The 24421-nt window shown below is 39.3% G+C and overlaps 1 protein-coding gene across 1 annotated transcript in view; it reads right to left on the bottom strand.

The window, feature by feature from the left end:
• Positions 1 to 24421, bottom strand: part of csmd2 (CUB and Sushi multiple domains 2) — a 605906-nt gene that overhangs the window by 432364 nt on the left and 149121 nt on the right. The window contains exons 8-9 of the mRNA XM_060847269.1: positions 7871 to 8053; positions 4637 to 4963 (exon numbers count right to left, since the gene is read on the bottom strand). Coding sequence (XP_060703252.1) covers positions 4637 to 4963; positions 7871 to 8053 — 510 coding nt within the window. The remainder of the gene's footprint in view (positions 1 to 4636; positions 4964 to 7870; positions 8054 to 24421) is intronic.

The raw sequence follows: 24421 nt of genomic DNA, 5'->3' as shown, positions 1-24421 counted from the left end.
TTCGAGCATAAGCCCTTCATCAGGAAGCCCTGATGAAGGGCTTATGCTCGAAACGTCAAATTCTCTATTCCTGAGATGCTGCCTGGCCTGCTGTGCTTTGACCAGCAACACATTTGCAGCTGTTTCTGTCCCTAACCTTCTTTTGCCAGAAGGTAACATATTCCTAATAGAGTCAGTTAGCATAAATTCCTGATCACTCATTACTGTCGGGGAAATTCCATGTCACACAATCTGATCTATTTCTTCCATTTTAATCAGTCTGCAGATTCAAACTATTGAAGCATTCTCTCTATTATTTTGCTTGTACTTCTATTGATTAACAAACTTGAAAAATACCAATATAACACACTGATGAAAGATCACCAACCTGAAACATTAACTGCATTTCTCTGTCACAAATTCTGTCAAAGTTGCTAAGTATTTTGAGAATTTATTTTTCTCTGCCTCGCTTTGGGTCTGTTTTGCTGGTTTTTCACTCCTCCCTGTCACAGATTTCACCACCTCTCTGAAAGTCTGAGGTATTTTGATGAGGGTTGGCCCTGGGTTCCCAGCAATTCGCCAGTAATTTTGTTATTTTTGCTTGACAGCTTGCAGAGATGAGAGCTGGCAGCTAACTTAAGCCTGGAAAGCACCACAGCTGATCTCAATCCTGCACACGCTTCAATTTCTAGCAATTAGATGTGAAACTATGGTTAATATTCCCTTTCCTTGTATGGGCCTGTCGTAAACTGAGATTAGTTACCCAAATCTCAACCTACGTGGATTCTTTGGTTCTGCACAATATCACATGCTATATTTACACACTAAGATCCAGCAGATGCTTCACTGGCATAAACCTTCACCACTCCTGGATTGTTGTTGATCGATTCACCTTTTTGAAAGCTCACACGGGATCTGTGAGATCACCTGTTAGTACCAACAGCAAGTAAGTGAAAAAGTACGACAAGCCCTCTGGCTTAATCACAGCTCAATTAAGAAGTGCCCACTACATTCTCTGTCTGCAGCTTTGAGTGACTGTCAAGATGAATTTTCCTCATTGGGAATATGGCAATCTGCCACAATGTCTAATCTAACACATACCAATGAGGAATTGAAGAATTACAAAGCTTTTCAACTTACACATATGGAAAATAAATAATTTTAGTGTATGCTCTGATCACAACATGATACATAAAATATTATAGATTTGGCATTGTCATATACCTCTTTAGTGATAGGCTCTCTTCATGACATTAAAAATCTCATTTATTACCGAATGCAAATGTTATTCTTCTTTGTAAATGACAAATTTTCTTATGAAATCCATGGTATTTGCATGCTCAAGTCCATGAGCTTGCTTCTTTCAGGTCTTCGTGGAGGAGTACATGTCACTTTCACACGGATACAAGTAGCACACTCTGCTCAAGGGTCTCTTTCAATATTGATCACTGAACAAGACTGGCTCTTCGACAGTCTGTCATAGCAGCCTGTGGATTTTTTCTACTTGAGTTTGATCACCTGCATTTCCCACACTAACATTAGATTATACAAAAAGGTGTATTCACATCACAATTATTACAATCTCTGTATATCTCAAAGCACTTTGGAGACAGTGAAGGTCTTTGCAGTCACTGCTGGAAAGTAGCAAATGCAATAGTTGATTTGTGCAAGCAACCTCTCAGAAACAGCAAATGAAAATGACCAGGGGATCTGCTTGTGTGATATTAAATCAGGAATAAAAATCAGCCAGAAAATCAGGAATAGCATGCATGCACTTCTTTTGATTGCCAGTGAATTACTCCTTTACTGACATCAGTTTGAAGAGAGTGGAAACTCAGTGGGATCTTTTGGTTAGATAAAACATGAATGATCAATTTTTTAAATCCATCATCTGATTTTAACATGTGGGATCTCAAGGGACTAAGAAAGCTTTTATGGAAACAAAAACAGGAGCAGGAGTAGGCCATTCAGCTCTTCAGGCCTACTCTGTCCATCCGTTATGATCACAGCTGATCATCCAAGGCAATAGACAAAAGTGAGACTGCAGATGCTGGAGATCAGAGACAAGATTAGAGTAGTGCTGGAAAAGCACAGCAGGTCAGGCAGCATTTTCCTACTCCTCAGATGCTGCCTGATCTCCTGTGCTTTTCCAGCACCACTCTACTCTTGAATCTAAGGCAATAGCCTGTTTCTGTTTTTATTCCATAACCTCTGATTCTTTTAGTTACTTCCAACACCTTCTTGAAATCATTCAATGTTTTGACCCTGATTTAAAATGGCCATAACTATCAGGTAGCCACATGGAACAAATGGATTAATGTGAACTAAAACAAACATTCTTTACCACAAAAACAGGAACTAGTCTACCTAGTCAGGCATAAGGAAAGCTTCATCTCCGACACTTGTATGATAAATTTCAGCTTTTGGAGATGAAAATCATTGATTACAATCATCAAGCTTGGAAACAAGAAACACAAACATCTGAAAATGCAAACCAGCTGCATTTCAAAGGGCTGCTTTGGCAGACTGGAGGAGATGGCTTTGTGACTGGAATGAATTAAAGAGACTTTGCTCAATTAATCTCTTGAAGGCAAAAGCACCTGTTGATAACACAGAAAGACTGAAACATAGACGATAGGAGCAGAAGTAGGACACTTGACCATTTCAGCCTGCTCTGCCATTCATTATGATCATGGCTGATCATCAAGCTCAATACCTTCATGTCACCCTCTCCCCATATCCCTTAAATCCATCAGCCACAAGAGCTACACCTATCTCCTTCTTGAAAACACAGAATGCTTTGGTCTCTGCCACTTTCTGTGGTAATGAATTCCAAAGGCACAGCACTATCTTAGCGAAGCAACTTCTCCTCATCTCAGTCCCAAAAGACTGAACCCCGATCCTTAAACTATGACCCCTGGTTCTGGACTCCCCCACCATCCAGAATATCCTTCCTCCATCTAACCTGTTAAAAGAATTTTGTATATTGCTATGAGATTCCCCTTCAATCTTTTAAGCTCCAGTGAGTACAATCCTAACCGACTCAATCTCTCCTCCCAGTAAAACTTTCGCTGCACTCCCGCTCTCTTCTTCAGAGAAGGAGACCAAAACTGTACAAAGTATTTCAGGTATGGTCTTACCAATGTCCTGTATTATTGCAGCACGGCATCCTTGTTCTTGTACACAAATCTCTTGCTATGAAGGCCAACATGCACTTTACCTTCTTTATTGCTTGCTGCACCTAGACACATACTTTCAGTGAATGGGGCCACCAAGTCTCATTGAACATTGCTCTCTCTCAATTTATAAACATTCAAATAATAATCTGCCTTCCTATTTTTGACACCAAAGTGGATAACCTCACGGTTATCCACATTATATTGTATTTGCTCACTCACTCAGCCTGTCCAAATCGCACTGCAATATCTGTGCATCCTCCTCACAGCTCATGTTTCCACGCAACTTTGAGTCATCTGTAAATTTGGAGAGGGTACATTTAATTCCCTCGTCTTATTCATTAACATATAATGTGAACCACCAGGGTCCTAGTACCAAATCCTGCGGTACCCCACTAATCGCTGCATTTAGAGACCCATTTACTCCTACACTTTATTTTCTGCCTGTTAACCAATCTCAATACACTACCCCTGAATGTCCTACAACACAAACTGAAAAGAAACATCAAAACACTATAAGCATAAGGGACAATGGAAGTATTTGTGACTGTTGTGGATACATGACCTATATGTAAATGACTGTGGTCTCACATTGAAAGCTTTTTATCTTAAGGGCTCCCTAAAGATTTTAAAGTGTACATTCCTTTTAAATTCCTTTCATGCCAGACACTATTCATTTTAATGTTGTATCTGTATGGATATTATATCTTCATTATATTTCCTCAGAATTAGCAGATAATACAATTGCTCTTCCTTTCATTCAAAGAAAAAACCCAAAAGATTGCTTCCAGTATACTAGTTAACTACATTTTAACTGGAACGTGGTATAGCCCAGTGCTAAAAGTAACACAAATCCTTGTTGTGGCCAGCTGGGGAGATTGCAGAGAGAGGAACTGATTCGCCCCCTCCTTACACAATCTGAACACAATATGAGCAACTACGAAGCCAGCAAGGCAGGTAATCAGTCAATCGCACGGAAATATTCTCTTTGGTCGCAGACCAGGCAGAAAATGCACCGATTAGCTTTCAATCTCCAAAATCACTTTGCAGACATTTAAATAAAGAACAAGGCATAGACGTCTATATCCCACCCATAGGAGGCAGCCTCCTGATGTGTCCAGTTGTCAGCGAGAACTTAAATTACACATTGATAATGAATCTTTCCTTTAAATAAATTAAAACTTTATTGTCTCAGCCTTAGATTCTTTGACTATTTATGACTTCCCTGGTTCCCTTGCCACCTCCCCGTTGATGTTAAGACTTTATTTGCAACATTAACATGTTCTGCATGCTTGCATGTTAAACCATCTAATGACTTCTCTCCACAATATCTGAAGGGCAAAGGTATTGATTGCTTTGTTTTGATGAACGTTGATATTCTCATATACCTGTTGTGATAGATTACTCAAATAGATTTTCATGTTACGTGCTCAAATGCGGTGCCTGAAGGATAAGAGAAAAGATGGATCACTCTGACTTACTTGTGAAAGTGATGTTAAATCCTCGAGCAGCTGTGGAGTGGTCTGTAAGGAATTCTAAACGTGATACATGGCCACTGCTGGTCAAAGGAGAAGGGATTTTGTTTCCAGAAAAAGTTCCCAAGACAGGCGATTCAGGATTTAACCCATCTTTCACAGATACGTAGTCAAACTGCGGCTCAACATCAAAATCGTTGAAGGCCAGATGAATCCTGCTTTCTGGCTTTGCAATAATCAGCCATACACAATGCATATGGTTGCCATAATCCTCTGGGTAGTTGGGGGATAGCAGAATGCCAGATGGAGTTGTAAAATTGAAGAAACATGAAACTGGAAAATAAAATATTACAGTAATTTAGCACTGAACTACAAAGGGCACTTAAATGAATGCATAATGAGGCTTTGGAGAATACGTGTGCATTTTCATACAACAGTTGAGGATCTGAGCTGCCATTTACTAAATAGCAAACTACTAAGCCAAGGATTGATTGGATTAAAATTGTTATTGTCATGTACACTGAAATGTTCAGTCAGAGATGGCAGTCAGTGACTTTGAACAGGAAGAAACCACACTAAAAGTAAGTATGTTGTGGCAATTTTCTATTTCATATGAAGTACTTACATTTCAGAGTCTGCTGTTCAGGGTAAGTTGCTTTATAGATCATCAGTTCATAGAATTCGTACAATGTGGAAGCCGGCCTACAAAGAGCATTCCACCCAGACCCGCTCCCCCCACCCCCGTCCTATCACTGTAACCTTGCAATTCCCTTGACTAATCCACCTACATCCCTGGACACGATGGGAAATTTAGTGTGGCTAACCCACCTAACCTGCACATCTTTGGACTGTGGGTGGAAACTGGAGCACCTGGAAGAAACTCACACAGACTTGGGAGGAATGTGCAAAGGTTAACACAGACAGTCACCCAAGAATGGAATCGAACCAGCATCCCTGGCATTGTGAGGCAGCAATGCTAATCCAACACAACTGTTGTTCACATTTTAATTCCAAGATCATTTGGAGTTAAACAACATTGTAGCATCTCCCAGGTCACAACTGCTAACAGTCCTAACTCCAAACATTTCTTCAGCTTTCTACAAAGCATCCCACTGATCACATTTCGACATTCATCTTCTTTCCTTTCAGAAAAAGAAAACCACCTCAGCCCTGAACAGCACTCCTGCTCCTTCACTACTACCCAGTGACCCAGAATTCCTCTCCTAGTCGTTACAAACTGCTAATGCAAAGGATTAATTTGCTCAATTACCTCTCGCCAACAATCTTAGATGTCTTTCTTTTGGTGAATCCATCTTAATGATTTCACTTACTACGACAGCATTAGTTCCATATACCTCAATCTAGATAGACATGATGAATACCATTGCTATGCTTCTTGTTTATCATGAGCATCCTCCAAAATCATGGAGTTAGCTGTTTCTTGTATATTCAAGGCATTCAGCTCCATATCTCTGCCACTGATTGCATTATCAATCTGCCTGTCTAATACCAATTTCCAGATAGCATAGTGTTCCTTATTGATCACTACCACCAACACTGCAGCCATTTTCTGAGTTCATTCCGAAGTCTTTCTGGCTCCAACCCCATTAGCCTTAATGCCTCTGAAAACCAATTGAATTACATAGCAACTCATATCCTTTTAAAACTCCACCAAAATGGAAAACTGGTCCTTTTAAGCACATCACATAGAATGTAACGAGTAATTCATACGAAGATATTTCAACTGACAGGTGTAAAAAATGCAAGACTGTGTGCAGGAACTGAGTGATATTCAACAGTGGAACCTACCCTAATTTTCCAAATACAGTATAACTTCAAATGTAACACATGTCAAGATTTGTATCAACACAAAGTCAAAGTTGCCTTTTCACCACATATAAGATGCACCTAGGCTTTTGTAATGCTGAAGCCAATGAGTAATTATCTTTGAGGACAAGTTGAGCGAGTTGCAAGTGATTATTGCCAGTTGTGGCAGGCTGAGACGTTTGTGACCATCTCTTTCCTTGAGGATTCTTGCACAGTCTTAATCTTACACTCTGTTGTATATTGCATACTCCGAGAGCAGGAACGTCAATTTAGGAATCAGGGAAAAGGTTTGCATCATATCCTCCTGTTTATGATGTCATAGAGTCACAAAGACACAACAGAAAACCATTCCGACCATGACATTTGCAGTGAATTTCGTTCCAGAAATCCAATCAGCCTCATTCCCTGGCTCTTGTTCTATCCCTAAGGCCTGCAAATTTAATTCAAAATGCCTGTATGATCTCCTCTTGAAACCTATTGTCATCTTCTCTTCCACCACATTTGTAGGAAATGACTTCCAGATCATGAACACTCACTGCAGATAAATGTTCATCCTCACACTTCCCATGTATCTCTTGCACAAAACCATAAATCTGTGTCTCCTTGTCCTTGTATGGTCAATTAATAGACATAGCTTTTCTTTGACTTCATGCCTTAATCTCTTTTGACCACATTCACCTCTATCAAATCGTTCCTCAAATTCCTTTTTCTTATAGTTTTCCACATTAAGATTGTAGTTAAACTTGCTTATCCCTAGAACTATTCTGATAGGTTCCTCCTATATCATCCTTGAGGATCTCATAATCTTGCTAAGGTGTGAAGACCAAAGCTGAATGTAATCCTCTAGCCCTAGTCAGAGCTTTATAAGCATAATATCCATGCTACTGTACTCATAATCTCAACTGTCTATTCGTGGATCAATGCCTCATAATTCTCTGATGGCTTTCTTCAGTGCAGAACTGCCCCCAGTTTGATCTTGAAATAAATGCTACAGAATCAGTGTTTTTGCAAGTAGTCATTTTCTTTTGCAACCTCTTTATTTTCTTTATGAGAAAGAGATAGTCAACTTTATGGAAGATTGAATACACTCCTCATGAAGCTCATTGCCAACTGCAAAAAAACCCTCCGACATGTTATCATGCATGTCATGCACCCTAACTTGCAGATCAAAAATCTCCATAAAATAAAATTAAATTATATCTGGTCAGTTGCTCATTGACTTGACCATTCTTTAATAGCACAGCACAAATTCCCCTCTCCTTTCTGACAATCCAACAAAGGCTGGTGAATGAATCTTTTATTGGAAGACAGGACACAAGCTGACATTCTAATCTCCAAGACACCCCAGTGAGGTCATGCATAAATATTTTAAGAACTAGGACACACAAAGAATGACAATTTCAGACTACTTACACACACAGCTGGGTTTCTTCGCTGACCATTGGTTATTCTTCTGGCAGGTGATAGTCTTTTGGCCAACAAGTTCAAAAGCAGGCAAGCATTCAAATCTCAAAATGTCGCCATGAAGGAAACTTGTACCCTCCCGCTTTCCATAAGCTGGTGTCCCAGGATCACTGCAGGTTCCCTGTTCTATTTCTGAAAATAGAATATTAAAAAGGAGGAAATGTATTTTATATTGAAGAACACACAACTGTGACTAATTTAGCATGATTTAAAATTTGCACCTTCATTTGTTAGACCCAATCTAAAAATGGATATACACCAGTAAAATTATTCTCTTTTGTTACCCACAATATCCAAAGTTGAGCACTTTTTCGATATGTTTCACAAGCGCACACTCATCATCTATTAAGATATGGTCTCTCTCTCTCCTTCTCTCCCCTTCAAACAGAAAATCTCAGTGGGTTAGAAACAGTTGGTGATAACATCAGGATAAGATTTTCAAATTGCTAGCTGTTCTCGTTATAGCAAGACATCTGGCCTTCTGAATATATTACAACTTCATTCACAAAGAATTGGCTTGATTTCAGTTCATGAATATAAGTGACGTGCAAAATATGGTCAATTGCAACAAGGAATTTAACAAGGAATAAAAAGAATAAGAGAAACCTGACATTGCATCTTGAATCTCTGGCATTCAGAATAAATGGCTAGTATTTAAAAATGGAGAAGGTAACCTTTCTCAATTACTTGAAAATACTGAGATCCAATAATGTCTGGCTGGTTCTCATAACCAGCAGGACATGCTTATTCTAATTGATCCCAGGATGATGGTAAGAATCTCACAAAAAAAACTGATTCAGGGAAAACCATGCTATCCTATGATTAGAACTTCAGATGTGTCAGGTTCTAAATCTACTTGGACAAACTTGAAGCATGTCATAGAATCATGTTACATGACATGAAGCAATCAGGCCACGATCTCATCAAATCTGCACTGGTCCCAATTTTCCCTAAAACCACTGGATTGAATCATCCTGTCTTGCTGGTGAACTGTCTTCATTAAACCTGCTCTTTTACACAATTATCCAAATCTCCTACCTTACAGAAACAGTCATCGCTGCTCCTGCTTAATCCCTTCTGGCAATTAATGGATCAAACAGAACATTGGAATGCAAGAACAAATCCACTGATTGCAGGGAATCAAAACTAACTTCGTAAAAGACAGAAGTTAGTGAAAGATTCAAACATAGGCAATATGACAGCTTCAGACTTTGGGTGGTTCAGCTGAGAAAACAGACGTTAAACTCAAAATCTGGTCTCACTAATAAAACAAACAAAATGCTCTCAGGAATGAAATACGGCTGACATTTTACCATAACAAAGAAGTTCAACAAGGTGGAAGTGAAAACACATTTTGGCTAGTCAGAGCCACATAAAAGTAAGGGCACTTGCTGAGAAAAGCATGCTAACTGTAAATTATTTCTAGTTAGTGGTATTGATGTAAGGAATAAGTTAAAACAATAAATGCTGACCTCATAAATGCATTGTAAAACCTGTATTTTTAATTAGTCAAGGCATAGATAAATTTGATAAGCAGGATAGAGTTGAAAATAAGTATTCAAAGTCATTGAAGAGACGTAGGTATTTGGGAAAGGTTGATAGTCTTAATGTATTTTTTTTTCATTTCTTACATCCACGAGTGCTGCTGAGGCTTTGATAATACAACCAGATATGTGAACAAATAGGCATATACAAGCTAACTCCCTTGGATGTACTGACAAGATCTTTCTGTCGAAGTAAAAAAAAGTGCTGGAAATCTGGATTCGCAAGGAGCTAAGGGGCAATTTTTTCATGCAGAGGGTGGTGCGTGTCTGGAATGAGCTGCCAGAGGAAGTGGTGGAGGCTGGTACAATTACAACCTTTTAAAGTCATCTGGAAGGGTATAGGAATAGGAGGGTTTAGAGGGATATGGGCCAAATTCTGGCAAATGGGATGAGATTAATTTAGGAAATCTAGTTGGCATGGACAAGTTGGACCAAAGGGTTTATTTCTATGCTGAACAGCTCCAAGAATTTATGAAACCCTTACATTTCTGCATCCTGTTCTAACACTTAATATTCACAATAGTGTGAAGATCCCCATGGACACTTAAAACTCTCTTTCTTGTCTGTTTTAATTATGCACATGTATGAGTTGGGGAAGAGATTTGGAAGATACAGCTTAAAGGTGCATAAATTAGAAATCTTTCTTTTCACTGCTCTTGTTTAAATTAAACTCTATTATAATAAATAGTTCTTTTTACCGCCAGTGAAGAAACCTGCTGTGGTTTGCTTTTGTCCTGGGTGGCAGTCATCGAGGCAATTCAATCATTTTGGTGGTGTCCTTAGGTTTCTTATTCATTTACATATTTTGTGATGATTTGTAGAACAGCAGGGAATGATTATTTAAGTTGAGAGACTAGAAAGTTACTCTTTTACCACAGATTGCCTCTTCTTCTTTCTTAAGTTTGGAAACTCACAGATGGACAGCATGGTGGCTCAGTGGTTAGCACTACTGCCTCACAGCACCAGGGAGCCAGGTCTGATTCCAGCCTCAGGCGACTGTCTGTGTGGAGTTTACACATTCTCCCTGTGTCTGTGTGGGTTTCCTCCAGGTGCTCTGGTTTTCTCCCACAGTCCAATGATGTGCAGGTCAGGTGGATTGGCCGAGTTAAATTGCTCCTTAGTGTCTGGGGATGTGTCCATGAGGTGCATTAGTCTGGGGTAAAATGTAGAGTAATAGGGGAGTGGGTCTGGGTCGGTTACTCTTTGGAGGGTTGGTATGGATTTGTTGGACCGAAGGGCCTGTTTTCACACTGTAGGGATTCTAGGACTGATAACCTTCTCTCTATTAACTACACCAGAAGCAATCTTTTGTATCGGTGAGACTTTTCTCTCTCTCACATTCTGTCTAAAAGTGCTGAGACAGAATATCTGCCCACAATTAGTCCAATTGCTCTTTGTTTTCAGGTGTGCAGATTTTTTGCTTGCTATCAGTATGTCTCAAGTTGGGCCCCCTGTTCCCACAGTAATTATGCAGCCTTTTGTTGAGAAGATGATAGCAGGTCTATAGCTATCCTCACTACTCCATTTTTCCTTGAATTGAAAGTCGAAAACATGATCATTTAATAAAATTTTTCAGTCATAAATACAAAAATGGATTTAATAAAAGTACATTTTTATTTGCTTAGAAAATGGAAGAGGTGATATTCATTAATTCTTCATGGGAAGAACATTGACTTTGAGATTGCGGAATATTTACAAATAATTCCATTGTTTAGTCAATCCCTTTTAGTAATGATTGAAGAATCAGTCACTGTTGCATTCATTTCTTTACATTAATAATGACATAATTTCTATGTATTTGTGGTTAATATCAATGTTTACCTATTATACTGTTTGGCCAAAGAGTCTTTTTTTAAAATCAGAAATAGTAAGATATGCTGGTACAGGCATGATGGGCCAAGTGTCCTCCTCCTTTGCTTTAAATTCTAAATTTTACTCTCGATGTAATTGCAGAAGCTGTAAATATTAATTTATATGTTATATTTGCTGGCATTGCCTTCATAATCTGTTTATTCTCCACTGAATTACTGCAATCTTCAGGCGGATCATCTTGGCTTTTTTTATTAGATAGTTCAACAATTTTGTGAACTCTTATTTTTTTCATTTCACAAATCAATCATTGTGCCTTTAAATCAGTGCCTGACTTAAAACTAATCACCACCCTCAGCAGAAACCAATGCAACATTACGTGACTGGAAAAAGGCATAATCCTGTTATTGCAGTTTAGTCTATTGTATCTAGCACTGCCAAAGATATTAGAAGATGCACAACAGTACAATTCCACAGCTGTAATTTTATTAATGAGAATGATACTTGAACAAGAGCTGGAAGTTTGGATTGTTCCTTGAGTTACTCTTACCATTTTAGCTGAGTCATTCATAAAGGACAAGTTTGCTTTTTCAGTGTATTGTTGTAAAATGCCCCAAGTCACTTCACATGAGCTGCCACTTCTGGGTTTCCAAGAAAACAGTAAAGATTCAAAGCACTGAGTTCCTCCCTCAATTAATACTACAGAAACAGAAACTAACTGGCCAGTTATCTCTGCTCTTTGAGATATAAACTATGTGATAACTTCCTTTCTGCAACACTATGGGTGTATGTACACTACATGGCTCACAGCGGCCACCTCTCAAGGGCAGTGATGGATGGGTATTACATGCTGGTAATGCCCATTAACCTTTAAGGAATCCAAAAATGACCTGAATTTTGCAAAGATAATAAATCAGTGAAGTTCAAAAAGTTTCAGAATCTGGCTGACTAAATTTGGAAACCTTTCAGTTTCAGAAAGTAACTCAAAATAAACAGGACTTTCATGCAACAGTTGCATGTTTAAAACAACAGAAAGCTTCAATTTTGTATCGTTAGACAGAAGTGGATATCAAGACAAAAACTGATTAGCTGAGGTGTCCACATACTTGGTCAAAGAATGAGCTTTGAAGAACAGTGATAAAGGAACATGAAGGGATACAGAGGTCTAAATGACAGATGGCACAGCCGCTATTAGTTTTGTGGGAGGTGGGAGCAAAGAATGTGGAAAAGGCCAGAATGGGAGAGAGAGAACCAGGTAACATGGGGGAAACAACAGGATGAAATTACAGAAATACAGAAGGGAAAGTCTGCATTCAGCCTTCAGCTAGATTAATGCAGAAGGGAAGCCAGGAAATTTCAGAGGCAGTGAAGGAGACAAGAACTTTTACAGAGATAAAGCCTGGTTTCAACAATGAACATATTGAAGCTGATCCCATTATTTATATTTGAAGGGGAAACTATACAGAAAATTCTTTGATCTAATGGCTTCTGCAATCTGGGCCACTGCTGTCAGCGAAGAAAATAATTCTTTCATGTTTGGCACAGCAACAGTTGCAAAGGTCCCTTGCAGCCCTGTGTCCAATCACTATCAGTCTTATGTATCTTTCCCATGGCAATCTTGAGAAGAGTGAACACAATGTGATTAGGTCAGCGTTCATTGTACTGAAAGGTTGAACATCTGTCATCTTGCACAAGTATTTTATCCCAAGAGTAAATGGCCTGGATTTTGTCTTTCATATCATGAGGTTTTGTTAAGTGCAGGATTTCAAGCTCAAATTGCATTCAGTGTAAATTTCTGTGATCTTCTCTATAAAAGAGATCACATCTCCTGAGCTGATTAATCATCACTGCGTGTTTCCACTACTTGTACCAATTTGTCGGATTTTGAGGGAGTTTCAGCATTAACTTGTACTTTTTGGGCACAAAGACACAATAGACATAATTGAATGGTCTTGATTTAATTAAATTTTTAAAAGAATTTACTGATGTATACAAAATACATTCAGAAATTTCATATTTTCCAAAAGTCATTTACAGGCTGTGACTAGTGGGTAGCACAAGGATCAGTGGTTAGGCCCCAGTTGTCCCCAGCCTGTATCATGATATGGAAATGGGGAACCACTTTTAATATTTATAGGTTTGCTGATGACACAAAATTAAGTGGACATGGGCATCGTGAGATCGATGTAAAAATGCTCGAGGGATAGATTTAAACAGGCTCAATGAGAGGGCAGAAATATAGGAGATGAAATATAATGCAGAAAATGTGAAAGTACCCACATCGTAAGGACAAAAAGTGCAGAGCATTTTGTAAATTAGGAAGTTTTGATGTCCAAAGGGATCTGTGTTTCCTTGTTCATCAGTCACTGAAAGTGAAAATACAGATGAAGCAAGCAATTAAAAAGGCAACTGGAGATATTTTTAAATAACCTGTTCAGATGTGTTATGACACACCTCTTGAGCAAGTGAGAGTTGAACAGTACCATATACCACAACAGCTCTCAAAAAAAGCAAGAAGTATCTTTATCTTTAGATAATGAAGAAATGAAGATTTCTGGCTGCAGTTGGAAAGAACCTTGGAGTACTGGACAGCTCTGGTCTCCTGATCTAAGGAAAGACATACTTGCCAGAGAATGACCATATCAAAAGCTCACCAGAATGGTTCCTGGGATGGTGGGTTTAATTATAAAGAAACATTGAAGCAAATGGGCATGTGTTCTCTAGAGTATAGAGGTATGAGAGGTGGCCACATTGATAGTTCAGGGTGGATGTTGGAAAGATGATTTTCCTGCATATGGGGGAACTGGTTGGAAGGGCGAAATCTTGATGGACATGAAGGCTGCTTTATCAGGGAGCTCTCACAAAATTGGCGTCAATGGGTATCACAGGCACACTCTCCACTGGTTGGAATCATATCTTGCAGACAGGAAGATGGTTGTGGCTACTGGATGTCAGCTATCTCAGGTCCAGAACAGCTCTGCAGGAGTCGCACAGGGTAGGCTCAACCATCTTCAGATATATCATCGATGACCTACCCTTGATCATAAGGATAGAATCGGGATGTTTGCCAATGGTTCCGCAATGTTGTTATGGACCAGCCCAAACTTCCTCAAAATATGTTGAGAAAATAATCTCAACACTGACATTTTCTTATTTTAAAGGTAAATGTGTTGCAGATACAATTGGATTAGTCAAACGACCAGGTTTGAAACAAAACTCACTTTCTTCATATACTATAATTAAAATACAAAGAAAATAAAAATAAAAGAAAATAGCTTAATTGTAACTCAAGCAAAATGCTAAACAAATTATTATACATATATTAACTACAACTAATTTAATGTTCCAACATAGTAACATCTCATAACACACTCATGGCAAAGGTAAATTCAGTAAAATAGATTGCCTCACATCTAATTCTCTCAGCAGGCAGAGAACCCCAGTTTTAGCTGTAACAGTAGGAGGAATAAGAACTTCCAAACCCAGCTTCAAGACCTCAGCAACAGCTATTAAAGGTTAAAACTAAAATTCCTGCTTCCATGGAAACTTGACCCCACCCATTCAGGCTGCTTCTATTAGAACAAAGAACAAAAAAAACAGTACAAGAACAAGAACAAGAAGAAGCCCTTCAGCCCTCTAAGCCTTCACCATTCATGTATCTGTCTAGATACATCTTAAAAGACACTATCATATCTGCCTCTACCACCTCCGCTGGCAACGCATTCCAGGTACCTACCACTGTCTGCATAAAGAACTTTCCATGCACAATTCTCTTAAACTTTTGCAAGAGAAGCATAAAACATCTGGGATCTCCTGCCACTTTTTACTCTTTTTACTGCCATATTCTAGTCTAACTAGAATATCAAGTAATAGATAAATGAAAAACATTTTTTTAATTAATCACACTACTTACCAGCATATGACAAAAGGAAAAGAAAATTGTCACCTTATCAAACTTTTAAAGCAACTCAAGGCCTCGCAAGCTATTTACTTTATTGGTTTTGAGCAGACTGCTCTGTACCTCTTCCTCAATCTTACTTCATTAAAAAAAAGTGAGAAAATACACCTCTTAAAGCCATAGTATCATCACAATGTTCTCTTCAGATACTGAAGTTTCTGTTTATGCTGTTGAGCATACAAGTACAGTGTTTCCACTTTTGGCACAATCTGTGATTCTCACACAAATTAGTTTCAAAATGAATTGCTTTAAGCAGTATTCTTGACTAGAGTGAAGATTGGTAATTTGTGGAATTGGATTTTGTTTATCACAAACAAAAAGTTGAAATTACGATGTCTTGAGAATGTTCAATGCAACAAGATATGAACAAAGGAAAAATTGAGGACTGCAGATGCTGGAGATCAGAGCTGAAAATGTGTTGCTGGAAAAGTGCAGCAGGTCAGGCAGCATCCAAGGAGCAGGAGAATCGACGTTTCGGGCATGAGCCCTTTTTCAGGAAGAAGGGCTTCTTTCCTGAAGAAGGGCTCATGCCCAAAACGTCGATTCTCCTGCTCCTTGGATGCTGCCTGACCTGCTGCGCTTTTCCAGCAAGATATGAACAAAATCAAGTCTTGGGATTACAAATAACAAGTAACATTCATATCAGACAAATGCAAAGCAATGGCCACCTCCAACAAGAGACAATCTAACCATCACACCTTGACATTCAATCGTGTTACCAACACCCAGCCCACGATCAACATCATGAGGGTTACCATTAACCAGGAACTGAACTTGACTCACCACATTACAGATTACACGGGGGCACAGTGGCTAGCACTGCTGCCTCATGGTGCCAGAGACCCAGATTCAATTCCCGCCTCAGGCAACTGTCTGTGTGGAATTTGCACATTCTCCTCATATCTGCGTGGGTTTCTTCCGGGTGCTCCAGTTTCCTCCCACATTCCAAAGATGTGCAGGTTAGGTAAATTGGCCATGCTAAATTGCCCATAGTGTTAAGTGCAGGGGTAAATGCAGGGGAATGGGTCTGAGTGGGTTGCACTTTGGAGGGTCGGTATGGACTTGTTGGGCCAAAGGGCCTGTTTCCACACTGTGAGTAATCTAATCAATAATCACAAGAATACTGCAGCCAGCAATTCACTTCCCAAAGCCTGCCCACCACTTACAAGGTACATGTCAGGAGTGTAATGGACTCCCCACTTGCCTGGATGGGTGCAGCTCCAACAAAATGCTCTTGAGATTTTGACACACTCAACTAAGAAGCTTGACACCATCCAGGATATATCAGCCCACTTGATTGGCACCACATTCACAAGCATTCATTCCCTGCCTAAATTCCAAACCCACAACAACTTCCAACTAGAAGGACAAGGGCAGCAACTAAATGTGAATATCACCACCTGTAAGTGCCCCTCCAAGACACTCATCATCCTGACTTGAGAATATATTGTTGTTCCTTCACTGTCACTGAGACAAAATCCTGAATCCCCCAGATTATGGGTCTACTTATAACATGCAAACTACAGAGTTTCAAAAAGACAGTTCATTACCACCTTCTCAGGAGCAACCAGGGACAAGCAATAAATGCTGGCCAGACAGTGATGCCTATCTCACAATAAAGGGCAGGCTCTTTAAGCCTGAGAATAAAGAGGAATTTTTTTTCAAACAAAATGTTATGAATCTTTATAATTCACTACCCCACAGAACTGTGAAAGACCAATCATTGGATAGATTGAAGAGAGAGATCAACAGATTTCCAGCTATTAAAGGAATTGAGGGAAATGGAATAACATGGGAAAATGGCTTTGAGTTGAAAATTAATTGATTGATGATTAGTGATTCAATGATTGAGAAGAAATAATGGGTGAAATAACCTATGCCTGCTCCTGTTTCTCATGTTCCTATATCCCCATGTTTTCAGTTGTACAGTCATAAAGTCATAGGAGCTGTACAGCATAGAAACAGACCCTTCAGTCTGACTTGTCCATGCCGACCAGATATCCTAAATTAATCGAGTCCCATTTGCCATCACTTGGTGAATATCCTTCTAAACCCTGCCTATTCGTGTACGCATCCAGATGGTTTTTAAATGATGCAATTGTACCAACCTCCACCACTTCCTCTGGCAGTTCATTCCATACACGCACCACTCTCTGCATGAAAAAGTTGCCCCTTAGGTCCCTATTTAAATCTTTCCCCCTCACCTTAAACCTATGCCCTCCAGTTCTGGACTCCCCCAACTCAGGGAAAAGACCTTGTCTATTTACCCTATCCATGCCCCTCATGATTTTATAAACCTCAGCCTCTAACCCTTCAGGGAAAACAGCCCCAGCCTATTCAGCTTCTCCCTGTAGCACAAACCCTCCAACCCTGGCAACATCCTTGAAAATATTTTCTGAACTCTTTCAAGGTTCACATCATCCTTCCTACAGGAGGGAGACCAGAATTGCACACAGTATTCCAACAGTGGCCTAACCAATGTCCTGTTCGGTGCAACATGAACTCCTAGCACCTATACTCAATGCTCTGACCAAGAAAGGAAAGCATACCAAACACTTTCTTTGCTTAGTGGTGTATCAGCCTTTTGATGTCTCTCGAAAATGGTGCAACTTCGTAACAGGAGCTTGGGGTTGGTGGGTGGATTGAGGAGCCAGGAGAATGGGTATCTAAGGGGCAGTTCAGCAGTCTGCAAACTGCCTACCTCCAATTAATTGGCCATTACGTTCATTGATGAGCTCACTAGCAGCCTGGAGTGGGACAGGTTAGATTGGGAAAAGTAAACAGTGTGGACTGCATCAGTGTATATTGGCCATGAGTGCAGCAGTATGTAGTTGTTGCTAAACTTAGGTGCTCCTGTGATGGTACTCAATTGCTAATTCTTGAGCAGAGTAGAAATATCCTGGTTTTACACAGCAAAATGCCCACCCATTCAATGTTTCTCACTGTGACAAGCTCCATGCCTCACTCTCTGTGCTGTAAAGCAACGCAGGCTACAAAGGCTGGCAGTCTCCAAGTATATGCAATGTCAGTGAGTGCTTAGAAAGTAAACTAAGAACCAAATCAGGCATCCTGTCTCGATACATGTGATGCATGTTCCTGCTTGCAAAGTAATCTGGCAGACTCATGCAAGTTGTGGGTGTCCCTAAGCTTCCAAACAAAGTGTTAGAGGGCTGAATTTGTGGCAACGTTGGTCCAAGAGCATTATGATTTGTTCAAGCTCACCTTACAAAGTACTTGGGAAGGGGTGGTAATTGGTGAGCACCATGACTCTTGGGGTTGCCACAAACACAACAATATAATCAGAGTATGCAAAATATCCAATTTACCTATCTGATGAAATCTTATTGACATTAACACTAACCAGGTGCCTGTATTTCAAATGAATTCCTGTTTATTGCGAATAAATAAATTTTAGTTCATGGTTTTTCTGACCTGAGGTTACCTTTTGAAACCTTATATAGGCATACAGACAAAAAAATACTGGAAACACAGTTCAAGAACATCAGTCCACAGAGTTCAATAAGATAACCTAATCAGTGTCACAGTGATCTGCAGCACAGAAAAATGCTCTTCAACCCTTCAGTCTATTGTAGGATGTTGTGAAGCTTGAAAGGGTTCAGAAAAGATGTATAAGGGTGTTTCCAGGGTTGGAGAGTGGGAGCTGTAGGGAGAGACTGAATAGGCTGAGGATGTTTTCCCTGGAATGTTGGAGGCTGAGGGGTGAACTTATAGAGGTTTATAGAATCATGAGGGGAATGATTAGGGTAAATAGATAAGGTCTTTTCCTTGGGTAGGGGGAGTCCAGAATTAGAGGACATACATTTAGGATGAGAGGGGAAAGTTTTAAAAGGGACCTAAGGGGTAACATTTTCATGCAAAGGGAAGTCCGTTTATGAAATGAGCTGCCAGAGGAAGGTGGGGGGGGGGGGGTTGGTACAATTACAGCATTTAAAAGGCAGCTGGATAGGAAGGGTTGAGAGGGATATGGGCCAAGTGCTGTCAAATAGGACCAGATTAATTGAGGATATCTGGTTGGCTTTGGATGAGTTGGACCTAAGAGTCTGTTTCCGTGCTGTACGCCTCTATGAGTCTAACCGTCTAACTATTTTAATCCCACTTACCAGCATTTGGCCCACAGTCTTTATATTTATATACTTAAGTGAGGGGTTCCATCTCTACCACCTTACAAGCACTGAGTTTCAGAATCCCAACGTCCCCCTAGATATTTTGACTGCAGAGGGATAGAAACACAGAACTTTCTTTTCCTTCAGCTACAATGCTTCTCCCCCTGCATTCTCCACACCCACAAACTGTTCAGCAGCCCAGGGACCAGTTAGAGAATTGTCATTAGAGAGATGTCCTTTGGCATCTACACTAGGCCACAAGTGCACAAAGCGATCAGATACCTGCTGCCAGCCAATGTTCTCTGTATGCATATGTCCCAGTGGTGTGCTCCATTATCATTCCTCCACAATGGAATGTGGAAAAATATAGTTTGGGCTCAGAAAATTCAGTGCAGCTAATTTCAAGTGGGGAGATCAAGCTGAAGGCTTCCTGCCCCACTCGGCTATAGGTTTCATAGAAGTCCCCATTTCCAACTTCTGTCAACATTTTCAATGAGGAAACCCAAACTTTAGAAAATCAAGTGATAGCAGGTCAAACTGCTTGGTTCTCATTTTGATTTTGTTTTAACTAAAGGGTGCAAAGACAATTTTTACTCATGAGCAAAAACAAAATGGAACACTATTATCATTGGTCCATAAAAAGATTATATGCCAAATATATCAAAGTTGAATAAAGTTCGAAGTAGTTTTTAACTTCAAGTAGTTAAACAAATCATTTTGCTGTCAGCAAACGTATGAACCTCAAACAGAAGCAAAATTCTGCAGATACTGGAAATCTAAAAGAAACACAGAAAATACTCAAAATATTCATCAGGTCTGGCAGCATCTATGGAGAGAAAAAATGAATTCATGTTTTGAAGCTAGAGGTTCTTCACTGAAGCACAAGAGGTTGAGAGGTGACCTTATAAATGTTTATAAAATCATGACGGGTATAGATAGGGTGAATGGTAGGTGCCTTTTCCCTCAGATGGGGGATTTTAAGACGAGGGGCATATTTTAAGGTGAGAAGACAGATTTAGAAAAGGCATATGGGACAATTTATTTTTAAACCCAGGGTGGCTCATGTTTGAAATGAACTTCTTGAGGAAATGGTGGATATGGGTATAATTACAACATTTAAAAGATATTTGGATAAGTACATGAATAGGAAAAGTTTGGAGGGATACAGGCCAAGAGCAGGCAGATGGGACTAGTTTCGTTTGGGTTTACATTCTGCATGGACTGGCTGGACTGAAGGTCTGTTTCCATGCTGTATGTTCCATGCTGTATGACTCTTTGACTCTATATTGCATTTAGTAGAATCTATTTATAGCCAATGGTGAATTAATCTTTTAACTTTTACTTGTTCTACTTTGAGAGACAGGAGAAATTATATTTTATTCAAGTTTTATCTATAATATCACTCCCTGAAGTGTTTAAATGAAATAAAACCAAGAATATATAGTTCTCAAGTATGATTCATGACACAAGACATCCCAGAGTACATTAGACCCAATGAAATATGTTTAAAGTGTAGACAATAGCATTACATAAGCAAATGTGGAAAATGAGTTAAGCAGTGCAAGCACCCTGAACAGTAAATGGCAGAAATCTTCAGTAAATCTGCTTGGGTGAGGTTGTTTGAGGGAGAGGCATCAGCTAAGACATCAAGAAAGCAATTTTCTGAATCAAAAATTGGGAGGAAATTGGAATTAGGAAAGAGGATTGTATCAGTATTTAAGGTCTCTCAATTTATTTAAAGACATCATAACTTTAGTTCTTCTCTAAAAATAAGGAATCAACTGAGAAAATTTGAATTTGCTTTTGAAAATCAAATTATGGGTTTTTGTAGAAACAATTTTGGATGCATGGCTCAACATACTGAAATTCCCGTTCAATACTGAGTGACCATTTGTCTCGTTATCAATTCTATGATTCACTATCTGCCTCAGCTAGTCAAGTACAGGACATGGTAGATATACAGTGCACTAACACATTTCATATTCTAAAAGCATGTCCGTCAATAATTCTGTTAAATCTTGCCCATTGACATTTCACTTACTCTTCTCAACATGTGTGCGTAAGCTGTACACATTCAAAGAGGGAGGTCTACCATAGAAGTTTTATCTTACCTATATCTTGTTCATTTGATCCTCTGTGATAAGTAATTTCAAGGTCAGTAATTGAGCTAAACATCAAGTATTCATATATTCTTCGTAATCATTATAAACTATTTTCGGGGAAATCACCAAAATAAGAGGACAAAACTGGTTTCCTGGTTCTGTATCTCAACAATAACATTGAAAGTGCAACAAGGTGTATATAATTAATAAGGTTCTTGTGGTACAGTGGTTGTGTCTGTACCTCTGAGCCAGGAGGCCTAGGCCAAGTCCCACCTGCCCCAAAAGATGTGTAATAACATGGCTGAACAGATTCATTCGAAAATATTTAAGTAATTACTTAATTAAATACTTAATTGGAGGTTGGTAACTTGTAGAAAAAAGGAAGACATAGGTTGCCATCAATAATTTCTTTTGGACATGGTTAGCACTGCTGCCTCACAGCGACAGGGACCCGGGTTCAATTCCTGCCTCGGGCAACTGTCTGTGTGGAGTTTGCACATTCTCCCTGTGTCTGCGTGGGTTTCCTCTGGGTGCTCCGGTTTCCTCCCACAGTCCAAAGATGTGCAGGTTAGGTGAATTGGCCCTGCTAAATTGCCTGTAGTGTTAGGTGCATTAGTAAATGTAGGGGAATGGGTCTGGGTGGGTTGCTCTTCGGTGCGTCGGTGTGGACTTGTTGGACCGAAGGGTCTGTTTCCACACTGTAAGTAACCTAATCTAATCTAAAAAAAAGACCAGCCCCAGAGTCTGCATCATGACTACTTAATGGCAGTCAATGCCTGGGCAAAGTGATGTTATTGGTTACATGGTTGCAACGCAGAATTTCAGTGACTGTTTATGTTAAAAGCTGTTTGTTCGGGGAAACATTTGGTTTTTTTTGGGACCTGCAAAGAATATCTGTTCTCAGCACCTTTAAGGAGAACACTACTCCTGACTAACTCCTTTCAGAATGATTTGGAGATGCCGGTGTTGGACTGGGGGGTACAAAGTTAAAAATCACACAACACCAGGTTATAGTCCAACAGGTTTAATTGGAAGCACACTAGCTTTCGGAGCAACGCTCCATCATCAGGTGATGAAGGAGTGTCGCTCCGAAAGCTAGTGTGCTTCCAAATAAACCTGTTGGACTATAACCTGGTGTTGTGTGATTTTAACTCCTTTCACAATAACATACTTATCAGGCTCTGCAAGTTAGAGCTCCATGAGTTTGACTTTGGCAGTAAGGAAATTATTGAAAAGTACTTGATGGAATATGATATATGATATATGATCACCGAGACAGTTTGCTGATTATTACAAAAACCAGCATGAGTTTAGTAAACAGAATGCTATCTCACTATTGTGTGAAACACCCTCAAATTGAAAGTACAGTTAAGAAAGCTGTATGCATTTGCTCCTTACACCCACACACCGAGATCTCACTTGGATTTTATTCACTTGGCTCCTCATTTTCTATCACCACACTCCAAATGTTCCAACTCTGTAATGATCTAATCTATTATGTTTGGCCCACTCCAGAATGTTGCTATTGCTGAAAGTGCCCACAGGCTATCATTGGTCTTCTTGTTAACTGCTCCACTCTGCTCAGCTTCCTCTCAGACTGCCTCAAGTATCTCCACTCTGAATCCATGCTCTCTCAGACTTGCCTGAATGCTCTAGCTATGGTCTGCTCCATTCCCTTTCACTCATAAAGATCATTCCTCAATGAACCTACTGAACTCAGCTCTCGACAGTATGGGAATTCACATCTGCAATTCAGCAAGCATAAATTGATTTGCTTTTAATTTTCCTCCTCCACAATATTCCACAAAACCACCAACAACACTATTAAAGCAGAACAGCAGTTAAATAATGCTGAAGATTGAGAGCACCAGTCGATCGACAGTGTCACCTAAATTCAGGACCAGCCCATCATCAATGCGTTCAGTTCTGACCATTGACAGATTATGTTCCAGTTAATTCAAGCATTGTTTTACTCTTTCTATCAATGCCTTCTCATGACTTCAGAATAGTAATAACATAGTTCAGTGCTGTATTACATGTAACAAAACAAAACATGTTCTTCAACTTAAATTATGATTTGCAGAACAATAACCACAGTTTTCTTATAATGCCAGTTAGCCCTGTCCCTGCTGTGATAAGTGGCACTTCTCATGCGATTTCATTAAACTCCTTAGATTAGAAAATGGAATGAGTATAAATTTGGGAGCAGAACAATGTCCAACTATGGAGTGTATGTAGAAAGCACATTCATTAATTAGGTAAAGATAATCATTCTTTGTAAAAGAAATTTCAGGATATGTTCATTTTCAAATATAAAAACAAATATGACTCCACCTTGAATTGACCAATTTCTACTCAGTTTTTAATGCATTTATAGCATAGATTTAAAAATAATTCCCTTGTTTGTATTTGTATCTTTAATGTAATGCCTTTTATTTTGCAATGATGTCTTCACAAACCCCTCCCTGCATTTTTGCAATAAGACTTATACAAGAAATACAGAAGAGCAAGAGCATGAGATCCTATTTGAATTGATGAATGCAAAGCCTTTTCAGAAACCACTGACATTTTAATCTTAAGAATTAAGAAGAAGCTAAATGTCTGATTACATTATAGCCTTAAATCCCTAGATTTTGTTTCTTAATTCAGTCTGGCTAAACTTTTAAAAGTGTCTGCTATTCAAGTGAAATGTTTATCTCTGATTATCGCCACAGATGCTGTCTCAGGTTTTGAATATTTACTGTCTTAATGTTATACTCCATCCATTAGAAGATTTTTGATTTCACTTTGCTGCTAAAATCATATTCTTGTAAAACTGGATCTCAGTTTTAATTAATTACGGAATTTGACATTTGAGTTAATTTAATACCTTTAAAGTAATATATAGCTATAATGGATATTTCCAAGGAGACCAAACTCCTGTCATATTTCTCCATGTCTTAAAGATAGTCGAACATCATCAG

This window comes from Hemiscyllium ocellatum, chromosome 30 (assembly GCF_020745735.1).
Source record: "Hemiscyllium ocellatum isolate sHemOce1 chromosome 30, sHemOce1.pat.X.cur, whole genome shotgun sequence".
Classification (NCBI taxonomy): Eukaryota; Metazoa; Chordata; class Chondrichthyes; order Orectolobiformes; family Hemiscylliidae; genus Hemiscyllium; species Hemiscyllium ocellatum.
Note: the sequence above shows the minus strand (reverse complement) of the source record. Positions and strands in the feature narration are given on the sequence as shown.